General features: G+C 62.0%; 1 protein-coding gene across 4 annotated transcripts in view; it reads right to left on the bottom strand.

Annotated features, from left to right (window-relative positions):
• Window positions 1-65: 65 nt before the first annotated feature.
• The window catches only part of CROCC (ciliary rootlet coiled-coil, rootletin), a 42,538-nt gene continuing 26,609 nt past the window's right edge, over window positions 66-15,994 (bottom strand). Inside the window, exons 25-37 of one of the 4 annotated variants that reach the window (XM_090023554.1) lie at window positions 15,771-15,930; window positions 15,361-15,528; window positions 14,631-15,015; window positions 14,158-14,384; window positions 13,896-14,016; window positions 13,057-13,220; window positions 10,482-10,697; window positions 9,984-10,208; window positions 9,488-9,637; window positions 8,368-8,568; window positions 7,480-7,611; window positions 2,685-2,864; window positions 66-2,492 (exon numbers count right to left, since the gene is read on the bottom strand). In XM_090023554.1, coding sequence (XP_089879680.1) covers window positions 2,406-2,492; window positions 2,685-2,864; window positions 7,480-7,611; window positions 8,368-8,568; window positions 9,488-9,637; window positions 9,984-10,208; window positions 10,482-10,697; window positions 13,057-13,220; window positions 13,896-14,016; window positions 14,158-14,384; window positions 14,631-15,015; window positions 15,361-15,528; window positions 15,771-15,930 — 2,416 coding nt within the window. In that variant the 3' untranslated portion in view covers window positions 66-2,405. Of the gene's footprint in view, window positions 2,493-2,684; window positions 2,865-7,479; window positions 7,612-8,367; window positions 8,569-9,487; window positions 9,638-9,983; window positions 10,209-10,481; window positions 10,698-13,056; window positions 13,221-13,895; window positions 14,017-14,157; window positions 14,385-14,630; window positions 15,016-15,360; window positions 15,529-15,770; window positions 15,931-15,994 lie in introns of those variants that run through there. The other 3 variants (XM_090023555.1, XM_090023556.1, XM_090023557.1) reach the window with 3 other exon arrangements.

Below are 15,994 nucleotides of genomic sequence, written 5' to 3'. Positions count from 1 at the left end.
TTCATTGAGTCCTGTATAACACCCCAAGCAGCAAGAAGGATTGCAGCAATGATCAGCCTCTCCTGCTTTAGCCCCAGTCCTGAGCGCTTCAGACACTGGCCCAGTGAGCTAGAGACCCCAGCTGCAGCCCCCATCCTTGCTCGAGGGCTTTGAATCTGACTTTCGAGCACAATGCTCTGATCGCTGCACCGTAGGCCACGCGTTACCAGATCCCTTTGCAGTACTGCCTTTGAAGCCAGCCAAATAAAGGAGATGCATGTGGCCCAGGGGAAGAGAGCAAGAGAGTGTGTGGCTCAGCGAGATGCTGCTGGCCTTGGGGAGAGCTGGGCCTGGGTTGCAGCCTGACCCTCTGGTTGCAGTGGGGCAGAAACCCCGCCACTGTCCTCTGCGTTTTTATCCAATGACTAGTAAGGGCAGGGGGCGGTGGCTCAGCACTGGGTCACACCTTCGCAGAGCTAAAACAGAGAAAGCTTGTCCCACCCCTGCTTTTTCCTGGACTTAAACTCTGGCTGCATGGAGATGGGCAGCCGATGGAGCACACTGCGTCTGCACATGCACATGCATATCCCGGCCAGGTACAGAGCTGGGAAAACACCACTCAAGCCCACCCGTGCTGTCCACGCTGCCTCCAGCCACGTAGCTGGGTCGAATGAGCTTGCAACGCCAGCTCCACTGCTTGCAGTCTCGGTGGTAGCCCAGCACAGCTCTCCAGGACCCTCCACTTACCGTGCACACGCTGCCCCTGGGAGCGGTCGGCTGCTGAACCGGGGCATGGTTGTGCCCTGTGTCCACCCTCAGCAAGACACTGCAGGAGGGGAAAAAAACATCACACGCCAGCTCTGTTTTCCCCTGTTTTAATGCTACATTAGACCATGTGCAGCTCATGAAAACCGGTGGAGGGAGGGAGGTTGGGAGCTGGCTGGGAACAGCCTCTCTCACGTGCTTGGTTGTGCTTAAATTCCTCTGGATAAAACTAGGTTGTACAAACCCCTGGGGAAGGTCTCTGAGAGAGGAGTCAGAGTTGTTACTGGTTGGTCTCTCCACTCCCTTCACTTGCAGAGAAGCGAGTGAGTGCGATTTAGGGGACACGGGGAAGCAAAGGGGCTTCTGAGCTGTTCCCACAGCACCAAGGAGGAAGGGAGCAAACCCCCCCGACACACACACACACAGTCCATATCCACCCAGAAGGCATCAATATAAAAATAGCTCTACGGGTTGGGATTAATGGTTACACAAAAGCCAAAAAAATAGGAATTTTGGTTAGAAAAAACTTGGTCACTTTAAAAAACAAGACGACACAGACATAGCAAAAAGCCTCGTGCTGGCAGCCAGGATTTAAACACCGCGGCTCAGCGGAGGACGCTCAGAGCAGCACCCCTGAGTTTTTTCAAGTCAGGGCCTCAGATGGGCCGTGATGATCGTGGTTCTAGGAAGGAAGGGGTGAAAATGCAGCCTTACTATCGGCTCGGGGTTTTAGTGTCAGGTGCTGCAGGGCAGAGAGACGTGGAGTCCACCTTGCCCGTGCATCAGTGCAGCTTGCTGGTCTGCTGCTCAGGCAGTTGCACCAAGGGCATGGACGCGAGCAGGGGGAGATGCTGGTTCTTCCTCCAAAAATTGTGCTGCCGGGGATGCGGAAGGAGAAAGCTCCTGCAAAAGCCCAGTCCTTTTTCTAGGGCTGGTATAACAACCTCCTTCAGGAAGGCGTTTCTAGCCTTCAGTCCCTGGCACGAGCTGCAGAGCAAACCAGCCGCCGTTCACTGGTCAGCATGATCAGCTTTGGAGCAAACCTCTTGGGTTAGCAAAATGCTGGGAGGATCTCCAAGGCCTGGCCGGAAGCAAGCTTCATAATGCCTCTCTGAGGTCGGCGACGACGTGCCCCGTTCCAGGGCAGTTGAGTGAGGCACAAAAGGGAAAGGGACTCGCCCAGACTCGCGTATATTGGCACCAAGAACCGAGCGCGGGAGCCCCCGACAGACACGCTCCACCTCTGCCAAAGAGCGGTGGCTGCTTATGTAGCCCCAGCCCAGAGTGGTGAGCACCACCCTCTAAGAGCCTCTTTCCAACCACAGGTGACAACCTGCAGGGCCTGACTCAGGTGCTGAGCGCCTGTAGCCCCCGCCGACTGTCCTTCAAGTTGTGGGTGCTCATCATGTCTAGAAGTGAATCCTGTGACTGCAGATGAGTCCCAGCTTTCCTCATCGTGCTTCTGTACGAGACGCGCTACAGAGAAGGCAAGTTAGCAATGCGAAAGGGTCCCCGAGACGGCTACGGCCCCTTGGTACCTGGCCAGGGATCCGATGGGACTGACCCCGTCCGTACCAACCAGCCTCCGTGCTGGCACCGCAGGAAGGGGTGTAGCACCGATGTCTCTGGGGTCACGGTGCGGCTGGCCAGCAGGACAGAGCCTAGTTCCCAGGGAGGAGAGAGGAAGCCGGGTAGTGGGGCTGATAGCGCCGCAGCTCTTGCTGGAGCTGATCCTTCAGCGTGGAGATCTGTGAGAGAGGGGAACAGGGCGTCAATGGGGGAGCCAGCTCGGACTCGGAGAGAGTCCCGGGAGGGTCGGCAGAGCCACGCTGGGGGGGATTCCTTGCAAACATCAAATGAGTATTTGCAAGTTCACTGCCCCGCGCAGCTCTCTGCATGGGGAGAGGTCGCAGACCCCAGGGGCCAGCACGGAGGCTCACCTGCTCCTCCAGGCCTTTCACGCGCTGCCTGTGGGCTCGCTCCCGGGCCTCCAGCGTGCGTTCGGCCTGGACCTGGGAGCCGCGCAGGCGCTCGATCTCCACCTGCAGCTCCTGGCGGTGGCGCGTGGCCGTCTCCATCAGGCTCTGCGACTGGCTCTGCTCCATCTCAGCCAGCTGAGCCTGCGCAAGGGGCAAGAGGGTCAATAGTGCGCTGACCACAAGTGCCCTGGGCTTCCCTTGCTGGGGGGTGGGTCTTGGCCCCACTGCTAACCCCCCATGCAACCCCAGAAGGAAACGTTGGGCACCTCCACGTGCCCAGTTCTTCCAGTTCCACCCCCCTCGCCATTAGATGCGTCACCCAGCATGACCCTCTGGTCCTAAAAACGGATCCATCGAGACCCGCTCCACACACAGCGCACAAGCCACAGCTGCCACCATCACGCCGTTACAAAGTGCCGTGGTGTAGACGAGGCCCCGAGCCCCCGCTGCCACCACGCAGGTCACTGGCACCAGGCTTCTCCCCTCGTGCTCTGCTCCCGTCCCTGCCTGCCCGCGGCTGGCAAACCCGCCCGAGGTCTCCAGAGAAAACAGCGTGAACCGCGGTGGCCACCACCGCACCTGCAACCCAGCCCCGCTCCAGACACATGGCGATCTTGGCACTGTGGCAGAAAGCCACCTTGGTTTCTCCCCAAAATCTCTGCCCTGCGACAATGTGATTCAATCTCTGTGCTGTGACCATGTGATGAGGATGGGCCCAGCAGAGGGGAGACACCCTTACCCTCTCTCTTTAGGTAACCTGAGCTGGCTACAGCCCTGAGGGAGGGGGGAACCTGCTCCCTCTGCCTACGGGACTGGTATCACCTACCTGGGTGAGGGGCATCTACCTGGGAGGCTGGAGTCTGCCCGGCAACTAGTGATATATTTCAAATTGGTTGGCTGACAGCCAACTGGAGCCGGCCTCCACTGGACCAGGTGAACGAGGTCACAGGGGCTGTATAAGTTAGGACTGCCCAGGAGGAGGGGGCAGCAGCCATGCGGGGGACTCAGAGGAGCTTTACCATCTGAAACTGGCTGTCTCCCCCAAAACTCATGAGCTAGAAATGGCCTGCCTCCAGAGGGAAACTTCACCGGCCTTTGAAGGATGCTTGTGAGCGAGCTACTCGAGATCTGGGTAGATATCTAGCTGGCAGTAACTCAGATGCGTGATTAAAGGCTACCTCAGCCAGACTGTTTGCTCTGTAGGATTTCTAGGATATTGCTCAATCTTGTACCCTATTTTCACCCTACCCCTGTAATCAGTACCGTTCTCCTTTGTGACCAGTGTGGGAGACTTATTGAGGGGTGGGTCTAAATTATGCCTAAGAGACCCCCTGGGGCTGTGACCTAAAGGAGACTTTCCTTTTTGCCCCCGACTTGGGGAAGTGCCCCAAGTGCCTGTACCGGGTCGAGTACTCGTAGGACCTTAGGCCTGTGTTTCCCAGAGGACACAGGGCTGAGAGTGAGTCCCTTCTCGGGGTGGTGGCGGCTACGTTACCCCCAGACTAGCGAGTGTGCTCCGGGAGAGGGGGTCGGCCGGACGTAAGGCGCCCCGGGGAGGCACTCGGAGCCGGGAAGGGGGTCGGGCGCAGGGAGGTGGGCGGCTCAACGCAGGAGCACCCGCTACTGGCCCGCCACAGGCACATCCAACCCCGCAGCCTCGTGGAAAGCCCCATCCGCTACTCTCTTACACTGGTGTAAATGCTCAATCTGCCCATGCTGTGCAGATGCACATGGAGCGGAGGCAGGGTCTCACTCCCGGCGGCAAGGCTGTGTCCATCCCCTGCTGTGCCTACCTCAAGGTCTGCGATCCCAGGAGACAGCATCTCCCAGGCCCACGCTGCTCTGCAGCCTCTAGGTAATCTGGATGCCTCTCATGTGCTCCACGGTATACCGTGTGCCCAGACCCCCATCCCCAACAGGGCTGTTGGGGCGAGCACCTCCCTGTGATCCTATAACACCCCTCTTCAGTCTGGGACAGACATTGCATAAACTGGTTTGACCCAAATCAGTTAAGTCTGACGCTGCTATTCGACCAGGTTTATCTCAAGCAGGTTTCAGCCATTTTCAAACTGGTTCATATGCACTGAACATCTGTTCTGCGATAGGTTTAAACCAGTTTCTGATCACTTAAACCCGTTTGTCCATCCCTAGCCTTCATAAGGACAGCGGGTGGGCCCAACATTCAAGCACCAGCCTGGAGCCAGGGATCACATCCCTGGCTGTAAATTATACCAGCATAAAACGCCCCAGGGTAAGACAGACATGCAGCTATCCCAAGCCAGCTGCTTTTCATCTACCCCCTGATCTGTCCAATTTGGAGAGCCCTCCCAGGAGATACAGCCCCCACTGGCACAACCCAGGGGGCTGCGGGAACGCAGAAGCACTCGTTTTGTGTCTAGCTGCAGTCCCCAGGGGACAATTTACATTAAAGTAACTCAGGCCTGGGTGGCAAAACCCAGAAGTATTCTCCACCGCTCCCAGCTTGGGCGCGTGCAGCTCTGCAGAGAAGCCGAGCGGCTCTGCCCGCCTCACTACATGGGAGAAACAAAGGAGGGAGGGGAAACTGAGGCACAGAGGGATACAGTGACGTGCCCCGTGTCACTTCAGAGTAGCCTTGGGCAGGGCAAATATGAACCCAGCTGGGAAACACCAGACGCCTGGTCCTGAAATACTGCAACCAAAACAGGCTCCTTTGCTGCTGAAGTGAGCCCCCGGGGCAGGGGAGCAGGCTCCGAGGCGGGGAGGTGAGCTGCCTGCATGCGCCGAGGCGAGCGGCCGTCACTAGCTGGGGGCCCTCGGGCCCCGGCTACCACTGCCGCTGGCCAGGCTGGGAGAGGGTTTTGGCGTTTACGGCGGTTCCCGGCCCGGCGAGAGGCCAGGCGCGAGGCATCCAGAACAAAGCGGCATTCATCACGCCGGGTCCGGCGGCAGCCAGCCATGACATCATGGCATCTGCAGAGATGCTCGCGTCAACAAGGGGAACAGACACGAGCGGAGCTGCGGCCAGCTGACAGCACCCCGCGCGCGGGGCCCTAGCTCTGCCACGTGGGAAACTGCCTTGCCTCACCGTGCCTCAGTTTCCCACGCTGTTCTAGCCAAACTGGGCAGGGGCTGGCTCTGCCATACCTGCCCAGGGTCCTAATTTCAAGCCGGGTGCCACGCGAGTGATTAGCATGAGCATAACGACCCGTGGCCTCTGCTCGAGGTGGGTCTCTAGGAGGGAGGTGGTGGTGTGGCAAGGCTGGGCATCAGGCTCCGGGATACAGGCCTAGCTACAAGCACGGGGCAGGCTGCGCGACTCACCCAGGAGCACGTTATGGTCCTTCTAATCATGCTTAGTTTCTCCTTCGAGGAACGGGGCGGCAATCGGAAGAGAGAAGGCAGTAAGCACACCGGTGAGCGACACTTTGCAGGCAACCAGCACAGCGGGGCAGGAGGCAGGGCAGCCAGGGGACTTAGCTGGGTATAGAGGGAGCTAAGGACTAGGGGGGTCTGCATGGAGGGGCTTATCCCAAAGCCCCTGGAGTCTTTCCCCGACTGACGGGCTTTGGATCCGGCCCCAGATGGTGAGCAGGCACCTGCCTCGCCCTGCAGAGCTGTTCGAGCACAGCCACGTGCTCCCATGTGCCACTTGGTGCGGGCTGTGACAGCTGAGGGCAGGGGTGGGCGGCGGGATGCTGAGCTCCCGTGCCCCACGCCAAGTGCCAGCGTGACATGGGGGATGGGAGCACGTGGCCAGGGAGGCCGAGCCACCAGCAGGCTGAGCACAAGCAAGGGGTAACATCTTGAAAGGCACCTAGGTGACTTAGGAACCAAAGTCCCCTTCATTTCCAGGAAAGCTCAGGCTCCGACATCATTGAGATGCCAGGAAGAAGAGGCAGGTGGGTGAGGACAGGGGTTGAAGCACCTTCTCCAAGGGAGACCACAGGCAAAGAGGAAGGGAGCAGGGCATGAGCAGCAGGGACGACGACCGCGGTGCCTGTTCAGGGACAGAGGTCGTAGGGGCTGCCCCTTCATGCTGTCTACCCGCAATCTCTCTCCAGGACCCTATAGCCAGGAGAGCGCCTCACGTCTCTGACTCCTTGGCTCCGGGACCGTGCAGGAGAGCAGGGCTCAGGCTTTGCATCAGGATTGCACTGGCTGTGGCAAGGCAGGGGGGACAGGCGCTGCCTTTCCTACCAATGACATGCACTCAGTTTACCCCCAGGTAGATCGCACTCGACCTGCCCGAGATCCTCTCCTCAGTGGCCTGTTTCTCCCCTCTCTCCATCCACCCTCGCCCACCGCTTCCCTCCTCTCCCAGCAGCTTTTTGTTCAGGATCAGGAACACACGCCCTGCCCAAGACCAGGGTGAAGGGAAAGGCACGACCTGCCCTGCATGAAGGTCCTGCCAGCTAGGGGTGTGTGAAAGATGACTGAGTTCATCCTAAGAGCAAACACAGTGATTAAAACTAGGGGCAGGTCCCTGGCAAGCAGGACTGTGCCCAGGTCTCCAGAAGAAACAGAGGAACACAGGGCAAGACCTGCGGGCATCCAGTCCAGCCCCCTGGAGCATAACCCCATTCACAGGCTGATCATGGTCCTTTGGCAGGGTTTTTGCCCCCACCGCGCCACCTGCCCTGGATGTGCTACAGCCACGTTGCTCCCGTGGCTACAGGAGCTGGTATGTCAGCCTAAAGGACCCTTGCAGGCCAACCGGTCCTGGACCTGGACTCCTGCCCAATATGTTAGGTGTGGGGGGGGTGTCACAGCTCACCTCCAGCAGCTGGATCTGCCGCTGGGCGTCCGCCAGCTCCTGCTCCACCGTGGTGAGCGAGCGGTCCAGTCGGCCCTTCTCCGCCGACAGCCGCAACGAGTCTTCACGGGTCTTCAGCTTCTCGCGCTCCACCTGCCAGCCCAGCCAGCGCAGGGGGTGGAGGGGTAAGGGCTAGCAGAGACGGCCACGGCCGGCTACGCTGAGCGCCAAGATCGTGCCCAGCCAACAGCCTCCATCTAACCCTTCTCCCTCTTGGGCATGTGGATGCAGGACTATTATTTAAGCTTTGTTCATTGACCAGGCTGACAACTAATTGCCCATTATTTCTTTGCTTCGTGGCCCAGGGTCTCCAGTCAAGACAGGGGACAAGAAAGGTGAACCATAATGAGCCAAGATCCACATCAACACTGAGTTGTGTGTGCTTTGTCCTTCAGTGCACTGATGGGGACCTGACTGCGTGTCCAGCCTGCTGCGGTCAGCCTATTTCCAGTTGACACCAGTTTCTACTGAGGCCTCGGGCCAGACTGCACCGCAAAGCAAATGCACAAATGCAGCTGGCTCCACGGAGGGGATTTTGCCCGACTCTGCTGTCGTATGACGCCCAAGTTACCATCTGGACTCCCACAGCCGATGGCTCCTCAGCTCAGGAAAGGGCCCTGTAGCCCCTGCTTTTGGGAGCCGGCCACACCAGCCACAGGATCCAGCTGCTCATGGCCCCATAATGTGCCCCGGATCAAGCAAGGACCCCACTAGCAGGGAAGGCAGCACTGAGCTAGTGAATGCCCACAGCCATCTCCCCTCTACTAACCCAGAGGCACTGGTTATGAGAGACTGGGGCCATTCGGGGGGTGCCGGGGGTCCGTGCAAGTACGTGAAGCTCCAGCTCACCTTGTCCAGGGTCTTCTTCAGGGCGGTCTTGTCCTTCTCCAGGCGCAGGGAGGAGCGCTCGGCCTCCCGCTTCTCGCTCTCCAGCTGGGCCAGCGCCCGCTGCAAGCTGCCCAGCCTCTCCTGCAGCAGGTGCTTGTCCTCCTGCAGCTTCTGCTGGCCCCGCAAGGCCAAGCTCTCGCCCTCCTGGCGCTGGCGCAGCAGCTGGGTGTGAGGCAAGGGAGCAGAGGGGTGGAGATGAGCTAGAAACCCCTTGCAGGGATGCACTGAACCAGGGCAGCGACAGCGACAGGATGCGTTTGCACTAGGGCTGGGCACCCCTCACCGGGAATTAAGTGAAGGCAATAGGACTGATGGCTGACGGGTGTTGCTCGGCTCCTCTCCAGAGGCATGCATGCCCTTCCAGCCGGCCGTGAGCCCAAAACGCTCTCCAGCAAGGGCTTGGAGCTGGGCTGCCTGGCAGGGAGGCCCCAAATGAGTATGACCTTAGCTGCTCCTCCAGGACCGAGGTATAACTGGCCTAAATCCAAAGAGACCCTTCCACTCAACACCGGCAGCCTCTCCCGTGCCCCTGCTTGGCCCAGAGCAGGAGGGAGCAACAAGACCTTTTGCAAGGGGGTGCTGGAGTAGGCGCTCGACCCTGTCAGCTGGATCATTCAGAGGTTGATGAGCTGCTTGAGCTAGTTGGTGGAGACCAGCTCCACAAAAAAAGGACCAACATGCCAGTGGACTTTCCCGTGAACATCTGCAAGTTGTGCTACCATACGGGCGTTGCTAGCCAGACCCGAGTTTGGGTGTGTGGGTCCCAGCCTCCACGCTGCTGGGCACAAGCCACGGCCACGTGCTTTTTGCCACAACCTCCCCGGCTCAACAGCACATGCTCTGGGGCTCCGGGGATGGATGGGGAACTGCAACCCAGACCCCGTGCTCATGTCTAGTCCCAGCATCCACCCTCAAGAGGAAGGGGGTGCGTGGGAGCCCAAAAGGTGCCCCGGTGAGCATCCCCACCACGGCAGCTGCCTGTGTTGCTGGAGCAGGCTCCCCCAGGCCTCCCCGCAGCTGAAGGACCACCCCGGGCTCGAGTGGCTGCTCTGAGCCACCCCAGCCCGTGCAGGCTGCTCACCTCCTGCTGCTGCCGCACCTGTCCTTCCAGCTCCTCCTTCTGCAGCTCCAGCTCGGCCTGCTCGGTCTTCAGACCCTGGATGCGGTCGGCCAGCGAGCCGTTCTGCTTCTTGGCTTCGGAGACCGCCTGGCGGGCAGCGTCCAGCCGCTCCTAGGGCACGAGATGAGAGGCTGAGTCCCGAGGGGCACCTCCGTACAACGAACCCCGGGGCAGCAGGGAGATGCCAACCCCCGGCAGAAGAGACGAGGGCGAGAGGCCCCTGTGCCGCCATCTCTTTTAGGGGCAGATGGCATGGTCTAAAGCCTGGTGCAAAGCAAGAAGTGTCCCCCACAGCTCCAGCCGGTCCCGTCCAGCCAGTTCAGTTTTCTGAGCATCCCAGTCCAGACTGGGGGCATCCCACTCACCCTCACCCAGCACCTCTCCCGGGTCCTGGCCGTGAAACCCCTGCTGCATGAGCCTCGATGAGAGCCCCCCTTGCCACAGGCCCTGCTCCCACCTGGAGCACTCGGCGGTCATGCTCGCTGGCAGTCAGCGCCTTCTGCAGCTGCAGCACCTTCTCCTGGGCCGAGTCCGCGCCGGCGCTGCTCTCGGCCAAAGCGGCCGACAGGCTCTGCGCCTTGTCCTTCAGGGAGCTCTCGCTCTCCTCAGCCTTCCCCAGTGCCAGGGTCAGTCGGTCCACAGACATCTGCAGGGTGCTGGCCTTCATCTCGCTGTCGGTCACCTGCGGTGGGGTCAGCGCTGTCCTTTAGCAAGCCGGAGCCCAGGCCTGGTCCCTCTCTGATGTCCCTGAGCCCAGTCGGGGGGCGCCTGCGTGGCGACCCCAGCTACACAGCCACGCATCTCCCCCCGTCCGGCTGGGCAAAGCCCCGCTCTGATAGCAGCAGCGGGGTCAGTTCGGCTGCCACGGAGAAGGCCCACCACGGTCCGGCCGTGCTAGGGGCCGCAGGCACATCCCTCCCCTGGGAAAGGCCCAGCCGGGTGCTGGCGGCACTACCTGTCTCTGCAGCATGTCGCCGCGATCCTGCAGCACCTGGATCTCCATCTCGCGGTCGCTCAACACCAGCTTCATCCTCTGCAGCTCCCCATCCAGCGAGCGCCGCAGCAGCTCCAGCTTGGTGCAGCGGCTCTCGGCTGCATCCAGGATCTCCTTTAGGCGCCGCTTGTCGGCCTCCAGCTTGGCCTCGTTGGCCTTCATCTTGGTGATCTTCTCCTGTGGGCACAGCGGGGGTGAGAGCCCCCAGCCTCCTCTTTCCCTGGGCAGCTCTTGCTCCCAAACTGGCCTTGGGTGAGGATGCAGCTCACAGGAGATGATGGCAGTACCCCAGCGCACTGCTACGACACCCCCGGTGCTCTGGCCCTGCGCCCCCGTTCCAGTCCGTGACCCCCCTGTATTTCTACCCTGCTCTGCGACCCCCCACCCAGCTGAGCCAATGCCTCTTCCTCCTGGCCTGCAGCCTCCCAGTCCCAGACACTGCCTCCCACCCCCTCTGACAATGAACCTCAGCCCCAGATGCTCCCAAAGCAAGACGGCAGCCCCTACTCCCTCCTCTGCCGCGTGGAAACGGAGACGGGGAATCACCAGGGCTGACAAAGCCGGCACCGGAGGTGGGATGCATCCTCCAAGCTCGGTCACCCGTGGAACAAGCCCTGCTGGATCCCGTCCCACCACCGAGGGCTGTGCCCCTCCCTGCTTCCCATGCACCCACCCCAGGCACAAAGAAGGCAAGGCAGTAAGGACTTGAACGCAGATCCGGTGCCACACAGGATGCTGCGGGTACCAGCAGGGCTGGCTTGCCTCGGCAGTCGCTCAGTGCTTGGCTAGAGGCCAGCGGCAGTATCACCAAGCTAAATGAAACAGGGCAGGGTCACCCCTCTGCTATGGCTGGAGGGAGAAGAGAGACCCTGGTGCAGCCTGGAGCCGAGGGGGCAAAGAGGGTCGCCTCCGGGCGCTGTGGGAATTGGAAACGAGCGGCGAGGGCTCAGCACCGAGACAGAGCCCCACGAGACACAGTGTCCCGGGGAGTTGAAGGGCTGGTGAGCGAGACAGGAGCTGAGAGGGGCTCACTTTCACAGTGTGGCCACCTTTGGGCATGGCAGAGAGGCAGTCTGCAAAGACCACGGGCTTGAAAAATGCCCGACGTGCTGGAAGCTGTAGTTTCCCAAGGCCTCGCATCCCCACCAGAGAGGAGGGGGATTGCAATCAGTCCTGTTTTCTATGCATGGCTTTCAGATGCCTGCCCAGCACCTCGTCCACGTGCGGTCAAGGCTTGAGGCTGGCCCTGTAAGACTCAGAGACAGGCCCGCTGCAGTGCAAAAGAAACCCATGAAAAAGGACAATCTCAGCACCCGCGGAGGGCTAGCTCTGCCTTGAGCAGCTCGGCCCCCTTGGCACCAGCGCTCCCAGCCTGGGCAGGATCTCCTCTCCCCGAGGCACAGCGAGGTGCCCTCACGCCTGCCCCATACTGTGCAAAAAGGGGAACGCGCCAAGGCACCCTCCCGGGCCCGGGCCCCTTCCCCAGGGAGAAGCAGGAGCCCGTGCACAGCAGCCCCCGGTCCTCCCGCGCACCCCAGAGCTGCATGCTCAGCAGCGCGCGCTCCCTGGCCTGCGCTGGAGCTGATGGACCCTGGCCCTGCCAGACTGGCAGCCTCCCAGCTTTGTTCCTGAATGCAAAGGGCTGGCCGGGCTCCAAGCCCAGCAGACATAACACGCGCACGGCCCAGACACGGAGCACCCCCGGGGACCGTGAGTAAAGACTTCCACCAGGCAGAGGCCCGCTCGCTGCCAGGAGCCGGCTTTGCCAGGTGTGGGGGGGGCAAGCCTGCGGCGGGCCAAGGAGGCAGCCCCCTGGGCTTTGTCCCGTGACCGGCCTGGGGGCAGGATCTCGCTGGGGGAGTCTCGCCCGCTGGTGCCCACCTGTCTCTGCTTAGCCAGGGTCCTCCTCTCGGCACCCTGTGCAACGGGCACAGTGCCCCACAGAGCTGGGGAGCAGCTTGGCCTGTGGTGGAGGGCACAGAGCTGAGCCGCGGGAGACCCCCAGCTCTGCCACTGACCTGCTGCACCACCCTGGGCAAGTCCCTTTGCCTCTGTAGGCCTCACTTCCCAGCGGGTCCTGTGCGGTACTGTGTTCGTGCAGTGCCCAGCACAATGGGGCCGGGATCCTGGGGGTATGGGAGGCACATCTCGCAGGCATCAGCCTGCAACATGAAGCCAGTTGCAAGGGGGAGACCCAGCTGGACAAATCCAGGCCCTTTCCTCTCCAGCCTGCCGGGAGGGTGCAGGGTTGGTCCTCACCCAAGAGCCTCCATCATTTCTGAATGACCCTAGGAATGGGGCACGTGGGCATCACTTCTGATCCCCGCACTCAGCCAGCACTCACGGTGACCGAGAGAGCATCGCATGCAGATGGCAGAAGCGACCAGGACTCTGCCATTCATACCCAAGGTCCCTCCTTTAGCTCCCCGATGCCCAAAACAGCAACGATGTCCCAACAGGGAGCCCCAGGCCCCTTCCAACGGAGCTCCCTGCCCGCTTTGCCCTGATTTCCCTTCCAGTTCCTCGCCCCCAGCACCTGCGTGGTCCGGCGCTCGCTGTCTGCCGACTGGAGGCTTCGCTCCAGCGTTGCCACCTTGTCCAGCAAGGCCTTGCGCTCCCGGTCGTTGCGCCGGAGGGTCTCTTCCTGCAGCATCAGGGCAGTCTGGGCGCTGCTCAGCTTGCCGTCCGTGCCACGTCTCCCTGGGGCAGCAAAGGGAAAGCGAGGGGCACACTGGGCAGCTCACACCAGCCGCGGGCAGGGGGCATGCAGAGTTACATTGCCCAGGGACCCCGGGACTATAGGGCCAGGCTGCACTATGGATAAAGCGGGCAACTGGGGCGCAGGACGACTCCGCATCCCTGGTGTGTCTGGAGTGGGACAGGCTCGAGCAAGGGCACTGCCACTCGCATGTGCTGCACCCAGAAATGCAGCTCCGAACCTGTTGGCGGGCATCCCTCCATGCCAAATCTCAAGCATGGCAGAGGAGGGTCTCTGTGACTGTGGGGGAGCGCTGGCAGCAGGAGGGGGTAAGTGAGGTATGATTGGGAGACTCCTTCCCCAGGTACTGGGGACGCGGTATAGACAAGCTGGGGCTGGGGTGAGACTCTAAAGGAGGCCCATGTCCCTAGGAGGAGGCACTGTGGTTAGGGGCACTGGGCTTTCTCCCTAGCACTGGGGCAGATCAGTTCATCTCTCTGCACCTCAGTTGCTTTGTCTTTAAAATGGGGATAATTGCACCGAACAAGGGCAAGGCTGGGAACAGGGTGTGCCGAGAAGTCCTTTGAGACGGGCCGGGGTGGCCGCACACAGGTGGGACCGCCCCATACAGCCACGCACGCGTGCCTACAACACACCGAGCCCAGCCGCATCCTCACCTTCCTCGCTCTCAGCCACCAGCTTCTGCAGCTGCTGCACTCGCGCGCTGGCGCTGTCACGGTCCGACTCCATCTCCGCCAGCTGCCGGGTCAGGCTGCTCAGGCGGGCCCGCAGGTCGCCCTGGATCAGAGGAAGGCGCCATCAGGCAGCGAAAGCCACACGGCCACTCGCAGGGGGTGGACAAAGCACTGTGGCTCAAGCAGAACTGCCCACCCCGGGCACCCTCAGCCCTTCTCCCCGCTCAGTCCCCCGCGCCGGTACCCGCTCTCGCTGCGTCTCCCGCAGCTCCTGCAGGAAGTCCCGGAGGGCCGCCCGCACCACGTCGGGGTCGATATCCGCCACCAGCTGCTCGCTGCGGCCGGGGGAGAAGGGGCGCTCCGGGGAGAGGGGGCGGGAGCCAGGGCTGCCCGCCTGCGGCACGGGGCTGGCGTGTCCGTCCGTGGGGCTGGAAGCGGCTTCTCCTGGAGGGACGGACATCAAAGGTCCTGCTGAGAGGTGAAAACAGCACTCGGTGTGCCTTAGTGCTTTGCCAGAGCTTGGCTCTAAGGGCTCCTTCTCCTAGCTACGTGTGACCCCCAGGGACTCTCGACCCGGCGAGACCCGCCTGCCACATCCCTGCTGGAAAGAGCAATGGGACAGACCTCGGCTGACCGCACAGGGCTGGGCAGCCAGGAGTCCGGGCTCCACCTGCCGATGCTGTTTGCGCCCGGGGAGGGCCGACCTGGGGCAGTTACCTCTGGGGGGAGAGAAGAGTCTCTTTGGGGAGCTGCTGCGGCCCCGGATGGCGGGGCTGGGGGCTCGGCCCCCGCGGCTGACGCCCATGGTGCGCCGCAGGGCCGAGTGCAGGCTGCCCAGCTTGAACTCCACGTCCCGCTTCAGCCCCTCCACGCGCACCAGCTCGGCCTCCAGGCCGTGGACGCGGCCCTCGGCGGCGCTCAGGCGCAGGCTCAGCTCCGAAGCCTCAGCCTGCGCGTTGTCCAGCTTGATCTCCAGGTTGCGGGCGTTGTCCAGCAGCTTCTTCTCGTTGCCGCGGGCCTCCTCCAGGCTGCCCAGCAGGTCCTTCTCCCGCAGGCGGAAATCATCCTCCAGCTCCGACAGCTTGCGCTGCAGGTTGTGGAGCTGGGGAGACCGGGGAGAGGCTGGGTCGGCTGCCCCCACCTTGCAGTCTCCTCCGTGAAAGCCACGTGCCGTCCCAGCCGTGCCCTCCCTCCAGCGGATGTGGCCCGCACCGTGATGGAGCTCGACCTGCCAGATGACTTGACCCGATCTCTGTCTGCCCCAGCTCAGTGGGGAGGGACCCCTGGGCACGGTGCCCCAGGCCTGTCTCGCCCCCCACGAGAGGCCAAGTGTGGTTCGGTATCCGTGACCCTCTTCAGTCTTAGCCCTTCAGGGCTGCATCTGGGCTACTGCACAGCATCTCCGTGGCTACTGACAGAGCAGGGGAAGGGCGCAGAAGACACTCACCTCCTTCTTGGCAGACTCCCTGCTGGCTTCGCTCTCCACGATCTTCTGCTTGAGGCCGAAGGACTCCCGCCGGCTCTCCTCCTCCCGCTGCTCATCCACGGCCACCCGGGCCTGCAGCTCGGCCACCTCCTTGCTCTTCTTGGTGTTCTCGCTGTCCAGCATCTTGATCTGGCGGAAGTGTGGGGGGCACTTGTTAGCACCTCTGCAGAAAGACGCGGCAGGCAGGGACCGACCGAGAGCAGAGCAAGCAAACACGGACGACGCCGGCTACCGCTGTGGCTGCAAAGGTGGCTTCTACGACACCCCAAAGCCCCCTCTGAGCCGCAGATGCCCCCCGCGCTTGGTCCCAGCAGCCAAGAAGGGCACCACAGCCATTGCCCAGGTCAGCAGCCCGCTGCCACGTGCCACACCTGTCTGCGCAGCTCCTGCAGCTCCCTGCGGGCCTCCAGCCGCGACCGCTCCACCTCCTGCAGGCTGCTCCTCAGGTCAGCGGCCTCCTTGCCCACCGCGGCCCGAGCCTCTTCCAGAATGGACATCTTCTGCTCCTTCTCCTCGTTGGCCCGCTTCAAGCTAGGGGTCGAGATGGAGGAGCCCGTGAGGCCCCAGGGGACGGCACCGAGCTGCCCCTCGCGCT

The sequence above is a fragment of the Crocodylus siamensis genome, chromosome 12 (assembly GCF_052110815.1).
Source record: "Crocodylus siamensis isolate JL-2025a chromosome 12, ASM5211081v1, whole genome shotgun sequence".
Taxonomy (NCBI): domain Eukaryota; kingdom Metazoa; phylum Chordata; order Crocodylia; family Crocodylidae; genus Crocodylus; species Crocodylus siamensis.
The sequence above is the reverse complement of the archived record's forward strand: the minus strand, read 5'-3'. Positions and strand labels throughout refer to the sequence as shown.